At 48.2% G+C, this 11,784-nt stretch overlaps 4 protein-coding genes across 4 annotated transcripts; 1 reads left to right on the forward strand and 3 right to left on the reverse strand.

The window, feature by feature from the left end:
* Positions 1–1,406: 1,406 nt before the first annotated feature.
* On the reverse strand, positions 1,407–2,831 carry F5147DRAFT_813447 (uncharacterized protein; the record flags this gene model as incomplete). The annotated part of the gene is made up of 8 exons (XM_041443495.1): positions 1,407–1,530; positions 1,576–1,721; positions 1,781–1,917; positions 1,962–2,092; positions 2,138–2,331; positions 2,393–2,501; positions 2,555–2,698; positions 2,755–2,831. 8 exons carry the CDS (start codon positions 2,829–2,831, stop codon positions 1,407–1,409), a joined length of 1,062 nt encoding a protein of 353 aa, XP_041289477.1.
* Positions 2,832–3,198: 367 nt separating this feature from the next.
* On the reverse strand, positions 3,199–4,611 carry F5147DRAFT_813455 (uncharacterized protein; the record flags this gene model as incomplete). Its single annotated transcript, XM_041443496.1, has 7 exons — positions 3,199–3,273; positions 3,322–3,344; positions 3,398–3,493; positions 3,548–3,621; positions 3,990–4,323; positions 4,372–4,510; positions 4,594–4,611. The coding sequence occupies 7 exons, from the start codon at positions 4,609–4,611 to the stop codon at positions 3,199–3,201; spliced, it is 759 nt and encodes a 252-aa protein (XP_041289478.1).
* Positions 4,612–4,883: 272 nt separating this feature from the next.
* On the reverse strand, positions 4,884–6,950 carry F5147DRAFT_777132 (uncharacterized protein; the record flags this gene model as incomplete). Its single annotated transcript, XM_041441948.1, has 9 exons — positions 4,884–5,139; positions 5,189–5,534; positions 5,584–5,839; positions 5,892–6,027; positions 6,119–6,150; positions 6,213–6,629; positions 6,685–6,784; positions 6,849–6,893; positions 6,943–6,950. The coding sequence occupies 9 exons, from the start codon at positions 6,948–6,950 to the stop codon at positions 4,884–4,886; spliced, it is 1,596 nt and encodes a 531-aa protein (XP_041289479.1).
* Positions 6,951–10,953: 4,003 nt separating this feature from the next.
* F5147DRAFT_777134 (uncharacterized protein) lies at positions 10,954–11,773 on the forward strand (the record flags this gene model as incomplete). The annotated part of the gene is made up of 3 exons (XM_041441949.1): positions 10,954–11,162; positions 11,215–11,359; positions 11,492–11,773. The coding sequence occupies 3 exons, from the start codon at positions 10,954–10,956 to the stop codon at positions 11,771–11,773; spliced, it is 636 nt and encodes a 211-aa protein (XP_041289480.1).
* Between the last annotated feature and the right edge of the window lie 11 nt (positions 11,774–11,784).

The following is an 11,784-nucleotide window of genomic DNA, read 5'->3' on the forward strand; positions in this document are numbered from 1 at the left end:
GGTCATCGACCTCACCAAGGAACCCTCCACTATCGCTGACGCCAACTTCATCTGCTGACTCTGTAAGAAGCTCGGTCACAAGCATAAGAACTGCCCCCTATACTTTTGTCGCTTCTGTGGTGACACGAAACCCGGGCACTTCTCCATCTACTGCCCCTTTGACACCAACAAGCCAGCATTCCCGTTGGTATATACCGACGAAGGCTTCTACGAAGCGTTAGCCGCGTGGGAAGCAGAAAAAGACAAGAAAGAAGAGGAGGATCTAGAGCGTGCCAATAGGGAGTACTTGGTACAGCCGGAGGAATTGGAATTCCACAATGCCGACGCCGACCCCATCTACTATGCAAACCAGGACAACTAGTGATGTCGATGCCGGTGACATCGACCATAACGCGGGGGTAATGTTACGGTATACTCATTCTCTTCGTTTCTCCTTTGTTACCGGACAATGGTACATGGATACGGCCCTTAACGAGCGACCAATCACTTTTCAGACCCTTACTCATATCATCGCCAAGCTAACCTTCCGTACCAGTAACCATCACTATGTTTAGCCGACTATCTCTTATCAAAGCGGGCTGTCCGCACCATGGTTACTATCTCCTATCTCTTATCTCTTATCACTTACCAAGCGGGCTGTCCGCCTTCTATCTTGATACGCATTTACAAGCTCCGCTTGAACTCTTGCTATATAGATACATAGCATACCACATGTAGTTCTTCACTTTAATCTACTGGGTTTTACCTGGAACAAGTCCTTTAGCAAGGTCTCCAACCTTGCTATCTAAGAACCACCATTCTAAGGAAGTCGCCGATACTTGCCTTAGCCAGAAACCTTTGACCTCTCATTCGAGAGAAGAACCACGTCTGTCTCGCCGAATCTCAGTCCACTCGGACTAAGACAGCTCAACATACCCCAGTCGTAACAGATAGGTACTGCAGGAGAGCGTCTGAATGGCAAAAAAGTCAAGCCTTCACAATTGTGATCCTTCATTGGCTGTAGTAGCTAAGTATATAATGGATGCCTGGTTTTATGTATCCTATGAACCATGTCAAAAAGACATGTATCACATAGCTATGTCCAATTGGTCTCATTCTTACAAATACCGGCCACAAACACATGAGTTGTACTTGTGATCGAAAACAGGATCACTGGCAAATTTTGAGCAAGGGTCTCAGGATGACATGTACTGAATCTATAGTGACAGACAGACGACATAGTTGACCAAGATGTTACTATTACATCATGAATACCACGATTGTCATGCGTTGGTGAAAAAATACAAAAATGATGAACATGTATGATTCACTTTCAGCCTGAAGGCTGGGTATAATCTCGATGTCATAAGCAACCCGTACACGAACATTCAGTACAGTACAATCTATTGTCGTGCGCCGACAGTATGCTACACACCACCACCATCCGGTACAAAAACTTCTTTCATCTGCGCTCGCTTCTCCCGAATTCTTGCCAGCGCACTGTTCTTGACGAGGGGACATTGAGCAGTCGAATATGACAGGAAAATTTGCCTAGAAAATGTGAGAATCAATAGAACAGAACAAGTTGCCAATCACCTGTTCCACCACACAGTTAGGTCGTCCACCTCTTGTTTCTCATCCGGGTCTTCGAAGATTTCCAAAATTGAGTTGTAAAACCTTTCAGAGTCGGTGACCGTGTCTGTACGCGAAAACACGGGCGATGAGGTGAGGGCAAATTGGATCTGGAATGAATATCCACTGTTTGTTAGAGATGTAGATATGCGAAGTGTACTAGACAAACCTGCGTTGCAATATAGGCGATGGAGGGCAGCGTGACTCGAGTCATCCCGTGAATGCGAGCATTACCTGAACGAGTTGCCTTCGGTTCTTTGTCCACAGAACTGGGGGACGTAAAGACGTGTCTATATGCCTGTGAGTCTAGTTAAGTGCAAAATTTTTTGGAAATGACTTATATCATACACAAACAAGCAAGGCACTCCGAAATAGACCATTCCATGGATCCTCAGGATTGTAATGGTAGTCGGCATACAAGAATAACGGCCACTGGTCTCCAGTCACGATGATCTCACCACTTTGTAGCTTAGCTTTCGTTCTGCATTTCATCAGTATTTGAGTCAAAGAAATATATGACACGCACTCAGAGTTAGACCAGTCGAGGCCAGCAGGACAAAGTAACGCGCCTGTCCGTTCATGATGAAAACCGCGATCGACTTTCACATTGCGAGCAAGAGGTGGGACAAGATTCTGTCCCTTCGGGGTAATCCAGTCGAGCACGCTGCCTTTGAGACTTTTAGTATCATCGCCCCTTGCGCCAGATGCACCTTTGGTGAGCTAAGGATAGGTAAGATAAACGAATAACTTCGAAGATATATGAAGAGAATGTGATACTTGCGAGCTCTGCAACGATGTCAACCTCATCCTCTCCGCTTTGCATCAAACGCTCTTCTAGGCCCGCCACAGACTTGAGAAGTTCTTGAAAAACACGATGCTCGCGTCGTTCCCTTGGAATATACGTGCGATTAAATAGGCCCACATAACTCTCAGGAAAACATACTCAGCAGTAAAGTTTTCCTCTGGAATGCCGGCTAATTCTCCCATCCGTAGAATTCCGTTCGTGAGAAGGGCTTGGAAGTTACAAAGAGCATGGACTGTCCGCCCGAAATGACGTCCATAGTGTACCAGCGGATCCGTCGCACTCCTGTATTATCATTGCAATCATTAGCAATCACTCCCCGAAAATATAAAGTCACTCACGGTCTTTTCCTGGGACCAAGTTGCAGGGCATCAATCTGTTTGCGACGTTGGCCGCAAGATTCGTTGTCTTCGGACATCTGTATTGATTGCGAGGCAGGGTGAGAATCAGGTCCCACCATGACCGCAACTATAAATCCCATCAGCTGCAGTGTTTGGTGCTATTTGAGAGAGCGACTTCAATCTGCTTTTGGAATTCAAGTATTGCCAATGAAATAACCACTTACTGTTAATTACGTAGATAAATTTGATGGCAGCGCTTAACACCATGCAATGATAGCCGCCAAAGATGGCTGTTACATAGCAAGGGTACAGGCCACGTCTCAAGCGCTTCCTATCAATGTCTCGCGTCAACGTTTATATTTTGAAACTGGCATTATCACTTACCAGACGGACAATATGATTTGTGAAGAGGAAAGTCGCGGTCATGATGTCCCAAGCAGTATTCTATAAATCGCCTTCTTTGTCGACGAGGAGTCGGATAAGCTCGGGAACGAGTATCGGGTGCGACTTCAGTAAAGTCTAATACTAATTAGCCATTAGTATGAGCACAGACACGTATTAGCTTACATAGTTCAACTGCATCGAGACATCTGGAAGGAGTGTGAACTTTTATAATTAAAAACAACAACCAAAGCTCGCGTACATTGAAGAAACTCTGTGATGGTCTTTACAATGTCCGTGAGACTTGCTGCAGACAAGAAGTACTGTCGCCCAAAGCGAAGTCCCTGGGCCTTTCCTGCTTGAAACAAGATTGTGAATATAACGTGCTGTTCATATTGTCGAAGATACTCACAAGTAGTGCGGTCGTGGGGATACAAAACGGACGTGATCGCGGTTGCACTATTCGAAGACGTCCATAGTATTCCGCTAGAGTCAGAAATCCATCAGTCTAGTTAACGACGCAATAAGATCACTGCAAACACACCTTTGAAACTGTTTAGATCAAGGCTTCTCTTCGACACAACTCTCCCTTAGACAGACTGTTCGTGTTGCGCGTGTTACTGCACGGGATGGGCATATCGTAGTAAGCGAACTAGAATAGGCTCTTAATCGCCCTCGTTGCGTGTCGTTCTGGCAGTTAATCTGTGCCATTGGCAATAAGTTGGGTGGTGGAATGATATGAGACAAGGAGTATACCAACAGATTATCACGGGCGGAGAGAGCTGTAGCCTGGTACTAGTAGCAAGCTCCCAAATTGTCGGGAGTCTCAGGCTTCTCGATCCATCCTTCCAGACTTCGCCTGTAGGCACATCACCTCTGCAAATCTATCTGCAAAAAGCACACCACTTTGAACTCGTGCCTTGATGGCGCAGAGATCTGCGAAGGCGACGGAGAAGCCAAATACACCACTTAGATTGTATGCATAGGATGCCATGATGATTTTGAGTTCCTCGTCGGAAAAAGATAAAACCTCTGGTCGCCGCGCAAAGTGTTGAGCTGTCTTTTGAATCGCTCGTGTCCTGGGATCCGAAGACCCCTTCCCTTCTAAAGCCTTCTTCTGGAGAGCAACAGCGACTTGCCACTCTCCATGTACTCTCTGGACATGAACTTTGACATCATTTAAGTTGTCTTGCGGAATTTGAAACCCTTTGTGCGAAGCTTACGGTGTTGCCCTACGAGACGTAGAAAGGTAAGGTGAAGCGAGGTCGCGGTCTGCCGTATTGGTGGAAGAACTCCGGAGGATGGGATAATGTTTGAGGAAATCGTCACGGAGGCGACGGACCTCATCAACAAGGGCATCCGCCACGACTCTGGACTCGGAAGTTCAAGTTGCAGGTATCCTGTTTGGAGTTCATCGCCTATCTCATCGAGGAAGCATCCTAACAGATCCTAACGTACCAGTAAGTGTCCTGACATGTCTGGGCTCGTTGAACCTTCCTGAGTCGGATGACGATAGTGGTCACTATCATTGACAAGTCATCGACTCTGGCGGCTGGCCCGGGCAGCCTGAGAGTACCGTGACTGTCACTTTGACAGATCATCCTCTGAGTAAGTTATTGATATTAGTATTACTAGTACATCTGAATTCACACAACTTGAAAGTAGTTACTACGATCGCTAGCGGCCGCGATATCATGATGGTCATTACGAAAGCCTCCACAGCAGATACCCTGTTCCGCACAACCAATCTAGTTTTCGTAGTCAAGGATAGCATCATCATCACTATCATAATCCTCGTTGCAGTCTTCATCTAAATCAGATTCCAAGGCCGAGTCAGACAGGAGGCCCTGATCTGGATCCAAATTAACTTCCTCCTCCTCGAGATCCTCAAAAATTGCACTAGTTGTGTCAGCATCCGAGTCTCTGTTAGTACTAGTATGCGTGTATGTGTGCCCGACTCCTAACCCCCACTGATACCGCATGAACATGTCGCGGTCTACAAAACTAAGCTGTCACGTCAGGATAGCTTTTTTAAGGGAGCCGATGGACGTACCGATTGATGTAATAGAATTTCCAGTCTAGCTGATCCTGAGCACAACGAGAAACACCTTTTCCATCCAAATGCCGCAGGTGTTGAGAGAATTGCGGAATGACATGGCAACATCTAAGGACGTCATTAGGATCAACAAACCCAAACGCGTCCGGTTCTGCCATGGGAGGGAAGCAAACACGATCCAGAGATGGGCACCAGCTCGAGCCTTCATCCACGTATTGATACCAGCGCACCCACAGGAAGTCGATGCGATGCGAGTGATACCTGATAATACCAGGACCAATATAAGTGACATTGACATGATAAACGCCAAGTACTGCGAGCGTAGAGATAAGGGTGTTGTTCACTGGTGGCATTTGAGTCCTCACTGGCGTGGCCCAGGAGCATGATATTACAGTGTGATGTTGATGGATTAATGATGTCCTGCGCTCGGCGGACATCATATGTCGTGTAGTTGAGACGCATTAAGTTATGTCTGTACATGCGATCGGCCTTGATCAAAATTTGACCTTCCGAGTTTGCGTTTGTTGGGGTAGTACTACCTGGGACCGTAACAGCAGTGGAACTGTTAGTATGTGAAAGACCATCTTCCGTTGTTAAGATATCCTTGATCTTAGCAAGGAGAAAGCGCTTCAGCTTAGGTAAAAAGTCCTGTCGCTCGAAATCAGCACCGTGTTGCATTCAAGCTATCTATGGCACTCACTTTGGTAGCAGGATCGCCCAGGTGCATTTGGAGGAATAGCGGGATGTTTACGGGGTTATTTTGTGATTTCCCGACAGTGGAAACGAGCTTCAGGCGACGAGGCAACTTCTTCGTCGATGACCGCACCGTGTGGTGACTGGTTGTCACGAATGTGATGTATACGGGCCTCACGTCGTTCGATGCTGCTTATCTGTTTCACGAAATCTTTTCGATCTGTTCGACAATACCTTGCTTTCGAGGTGCGGTGTTCTAGCTCTCCCTAGATTGCACAATAGATTATTTTGTTTGATCGACGATATGATCAAAAAAAGTTCTACTCACCGGTTCGGTGCTATACGAGTCTGTCGTGCCAAAGTTGCGTATAGAGGTAGAATAATCACCCAGGGCGTGTAACTTGTACGTTTGTAGATTAAAAGTCTTCGGTCGCCGAGTTGTCTGAGATGTCGACGTCGATGCCTCTCCAGTGCCATGTTGAACAAGGTTTCGCGACTGCTGGCGCTGGCGACGTTCTGCTTCCCTTTTTAATTCCTTAGTATTAAACGCTACGCACGTATGTCTCTGGAAGTGACGAAGCTGCTTTCCGAGCGTAACGGTGGCAGTATCGAGGAGGTTAAGGGTCTCGTCGGTGTGCATACGCAGCTTTGCGAGAGCGTGCCAGCGTGCACATGTACAAAGCAGAGTCAACACATTTGTATTGTGTGGCTCTGGAAGGAGTGCATCAAATACAGGGATGGCGCACTGATTAGATAGGTATGGGTCACGGAAAATAGTTAAAAAGAATACGGAACATTACCTGGAGAAGGTCTTCAAAGTCCCGAGAAGCCATCTTCTTCATTTCAGAAGCGTCTGAAGCAAATTTTCGAATAGTGTCGCGGCCAAAAGTAGGAGTGTGTCTGTAACTAAGTTGTGTCCTCATCAGTCAGACAACCTTTGTCGAGTTTATTTAATAAAACATACCGACGATCAAGTTCATGCACTAATACATCACCTGGGCGAGCAGAACTGAGAATGCGTATCAGATGGACGAACAGTGCTTTCCAGACACTGTTACAGTAACATGGCACGAGTCCCCCGCCGGCAGACAGCCCTCTGCCACCCGCACGGCTATAGACGATAGACGACACCGGAGTCTCACCAGCTCCATAGACGACGATAGATGAAGATAGATGATGATAGACGATAAGCGGCAACTGCCGGCTTAGGTAAGCGGTCTGGACCGCACGTGATATATGACGACATAGGTCTAGAAGACCTATTTATGTTATCAAGATAGAAGGCAAGCCTCGTGTTGCCTCATGTACTGATAGAAGGATACCATGTGGATCCTATCTCTGATGGAAGCGTACCGCATGGACGCTATCTACGATAGAAGCCCGCCTCATGGACGCTATCTCTGACTCATGTAGATAAGCATATTAGAACCCAGCTTTAGGCTGAGCTTAGACACGATAGAGTAGCCTTATATAAGGTCGAAGATTAAAGTAGATGTTCCTTACTTTAATCTTACTAGGTATCACCCAGAAACTAGTCCAATCAACTAGGTTTTCCCTTGAACTCCTTGTCCCGCTAAAGCCACCTGCTCGACATCGACTCGTACCTTCAGTGACGCCTCTCACTGTCTGTAACCTCTGCTATCATCTCAGCGTAACCCCTCGTTAACCACCACGAGCTACGTTCGAGTACGCAACCTTTGCTTGTTTGTAAAGGCCGACGACTCTCAGCACTTGGTACCACTGTCGTGGTTGTCGCTGTTAGAACTATCCTAGTCGCACACGACCGCTTGTCGTAACAAAAGATTAAAGTATAAATCGCACGTCACCCATCTGTGACGCCAGATCCCTGATCGCACCTATCTTCAACGCTACCGAAGATCTGTAGAAGAAACCCCGAAACGTACCGGCCTGACCAGTCGCAAGAATATAAGAACCGCTGTCACAGTAGAAGACTTCCTGCTCGGAACACTACAAAGAAACCAACCATCTCCGATATGGCAACCTCCCGCAATACCTTGGCCGCTTCCCACCTTACGGGAAAAGAAACTCGTATCTACCTAAACGAGAAAAGATGCTTTGTATGCCACGTCACTGGCCACAAAGCCGCGGGCTGCCCACAATGGCCCAGAACCCCGCGGAGAAAGATGATCGAAGAAGACCTCCGGGTGAACTCTATCAAAGAGACCGGAGTTAAGAAGAATGAACTACGGGTGAACGCCACCCTACTAACCAGAACGAGAAACACCCCCATCTCGACATCCATGGTCGTCGACTCAGGGGCGTGCCAGTCCTTTGTCAACAAGGACTTCTGCACGACGCACAGAATCTCGTCGCACCAGCTAGAGAAGCCTTTCACGCTCTCTAATGCTGACGGATCCAGCTTCGGAAAGAAGCCAATTGAGAGGTATTGCACCCTCTCCTTCCTAATTGATGAACGGGTATGCACCGAACGGTTCTACCTCGCCGAGCTTACTCCGAAAGAGAAGCTCATGCTTGGACAACCCTGGCTTATCAGCCACAACCCCGCCATCGACTGGACGAACGGCACGGTGACTCTCAAAAGCACCGTAGATTCCCGAAAGAAAGAAAAGGAGATTGACTCCGACCGGAAGAAGAACGGCAAAACGCCCCTCTTCCAGAAAGAAGAAAAGAGGGGCGCACAGAAAAGGAAAAGGTCCGTTTCCCCGACCACTCCCCGCGCCTCCTCCAGTGGCCTCGCTTCTATGAGCTTGGCACCCACGACGAAGATCGTACCGGTTCAAGAGGAACCGCACGGAAACCCGCCATCCGTGAAACTCCCTATCCCTACTGCACGATCAACGAAAATCGTAAAGAAAGATTCGCTGCCCCGTATTGACTTCGCAGCAAAACGATTTGAGCAGAAGAAACCGGCCACTGATCCGGAGACAACTCAGAAGAAGGTCGTAAGACCAGCGGTAATCACGGACTACATCATCCCCGACACACCCGCAAAGAAGATCGGACCGGCTGTTCAGCCGATGAAAGAAGAGACTCCTGAACCTTATCGATTCTCGGCGGAGCCTGCATCAGTCCTCGGAAAAGGACGTGCAGTTATGACAGAAGAACCGCCTATCTCAAAGGCACCTAGACTGGCCCCTGAACCAGAGAAAACTCAGACCCCTAGATTCGAATTTTCCGGAGAACCGATCTCCGTTCTCGGAAAAGGAAGAGCCGTGTCGACGGCAGAACCACCTGAAGCCAAGAAACTCAGGTTTTACGAAAGCCCGGCTGATGACACCGACACAGCCGATGAAAACCCCATCCCGAATTCCTTGAACCTCTCCATGCCTTCCGCGGAGATCCCCGCTGATAACATCGATGCAATGATGCAACACCGGGAACCCGCACCTGAACCATCTTCCGACTCAGACTTCGACATGTTCCTAGAACGTGTTCGTATTATAAACGAGGCCCATCGCCTGAAGGATCTGAGCGAAAATGACCCTGACGAGTTTGCTCGTCTTGTAAAGAAGGAAGAAGAAGAAGTCGGACCGCATTTTGTCCGCTTCACAGATATGGAATCTATCGATGACCGAAGCGACGAAGCAATAACGCTCGCTTCCGACCTAGGGGCGCTACACGCGCCACACCCTGCTTCCAATCCCATCGAAGGTATATGGTTGGATTTAGAAGAACCATCGACGCACAACTGGCGCATGGTTGATGAAGAAGGAAACGACATCGAATACGAAGGCCCTGACGACGGCCTTGATTTTTAGACGAAAGATTAGTCATGGTAGACTAACGGCTTATTGAGGGGGTAAAATCCCTGATTTATTCTCGTTTCACGCACGACCCCCCACCACGAATACCATTTCCCGACTACTTCCCTATGATCTTAGATGACGACTTCGACGAATCTCCGCAAAAAAGTATAAACTACGGCTAGCCCGGCACGGCTCTAAACTGCACGATACTCCGCAAAGAGGATAAACTATGATCGTCCGAGAAGACGTAAAACTAGGAGAAAGGACGAACTCCCCGAACGGTCCCCACAGCCCTGGAACCCCTTATCCACGACCTTCGACAATCAATGAAGATTCACTCAACATAGATTAAGAAGACCCCTCCTCGCGAGACGACCCCAGGAAACTCCTGCAAGCCTTGGCACCTACGCTTGGACCCCGTACCTTCTCTCACCCAATGAAGATTATATCAACAAAAGGTTAAAAGAAGATGACCTTCCATATCCAGATAGATCTTGAAAGACAGATCGAAACAAAAGATAACGAAGAAGAACCGGAGACAGAACGAACCCTCGGAAACTCCTGCAAGCCCGCGGATCTCTTATCCACAGAACCCTCCTCGACATCCCGATAGATCCGAAAGATCTCAACATAAGATGAAGAAGACGATCCTCCGGAACGAGGCTAAACTATCATGAGGCGAACTCCTTATCCACGGAATCCTCTAGAACGACTTCAACTCTTATCAACAAAAAGATGAGAAGACGATCCTCCGGAACGAGGCTAAACTATCACGAGGCGAACTCCTTATCCACGGAATCCTCTAGAACGACTTCAACTCTTATCAACAAAAGATGAAGAAGACGATCCTCCGGAACGAGGCTAAACTATCACGAGGCGAACTCCTTATCCACGGAATCCTCTAGAACGACTTCAACTCTTATCAACAAAAAGATGAAGAAGACGATCCTCCGGAACGAGGTTAAAACTATCATGAGACGAACTCCTCGGAAACTCTGCAAGCCCTTGGAACCTCTAGATCCGCCGCCAATATCAACGAAAGATAACGGAACGCACCCTTCCATTATGGCAATGATTACCACCCTCTGATGAGACGAACCTTGATCCCAAGTATAACAAAGGAATTAACGAAGATCGTACCTATCACGGCACCTCCCCTCTGATAGTGAAGAACCATCCCTCGTGTCCCGATAACGAGAAGATCTCAGCCTCATGGCTAGATAGATAACGATAGAAGACATCAACCAAAAGATAAGTCTCGAATCAAGCGGAGCTTGGAAACGACCTGGAAGCCATATAAGGCCTCTCCCAAGAACATCCTTCCCAGAACCTCCCAACATCATGACGACCTCTGCTGTAGAAGAAACTATCCGTATTGCACTCAAGGACTCCGACTACGGACGAATCCTTAAGAGACGATTGAGAACAACGCGTTCAGCGAAACCCGCCATTCTCTCTCCTATGTACTCCCCAAGTGATCCGACGACATCCTTGGTGAGCAAGACCGCCAGACTCGGTGCAGGGACAATCCCTTGCAGTCTGCATTATCCGTACCACGAAGCTGCTGGAAGAACGTAGCCAATCGTGATGACCTCGATGAAGGCACGAAGAAACTTGCCGTGCTTCATTTACAGAAAGGATTCGCGTACTCGCGCTTCACCTCCTTCCGCTCGACTTCCCCGACATCGCGAACCAAGCTGTCAGAACAGTCGAGCAAGGCCTCATGTTGAAGAAAGAGTCCCGACCGGTGCGCCCGCTAGAAGAAGAAGGCGGCCACCATAGATCGTACCCGTACCACGCTCTGCAAGCGTTGCGGAGGATCCGGACACGCGTGTAGAAAGTGTCCAGATTATGTTTGTTGCGTTCTGCGACGAACTAGGACCCGACCATCTGTCGGTCCACTGCCCTCAGCTCAATGGACGCCACGTATCTCCAAGAGTTTAGAGATGAAGAGAAGTGTTTCGAAGCTCTCTTAGATTGGGAGCATAACCATAAAGCGCTCGCGGACTCCACGCTTAGACACCCAAGCACCCCTCGCCCGAACCAGAAACTCCCCCCGTACCAGCCGTCTCCACGCCTACGACACCCCCGACGATGGAAGCTGACGATGAAGAACACAGGATACTCAAAGTCGGTGACTTTGACGCTAGTAGAGGGGTAATGTTACAGTAA

This window comes from Suillus discolor (genome assembly GCF_016758755.1).
Source record: "Suillus discolor strain FC423 chromosome Unknown F5147scaffold_55, whole genome shotgun sequence".
Taxonomy (NCBI): Eukaryota; Fungi; Basidiomycota; class Agaricomycetes; order Boletales; family Suillaceae; genus Suillus; species Suillus discolor.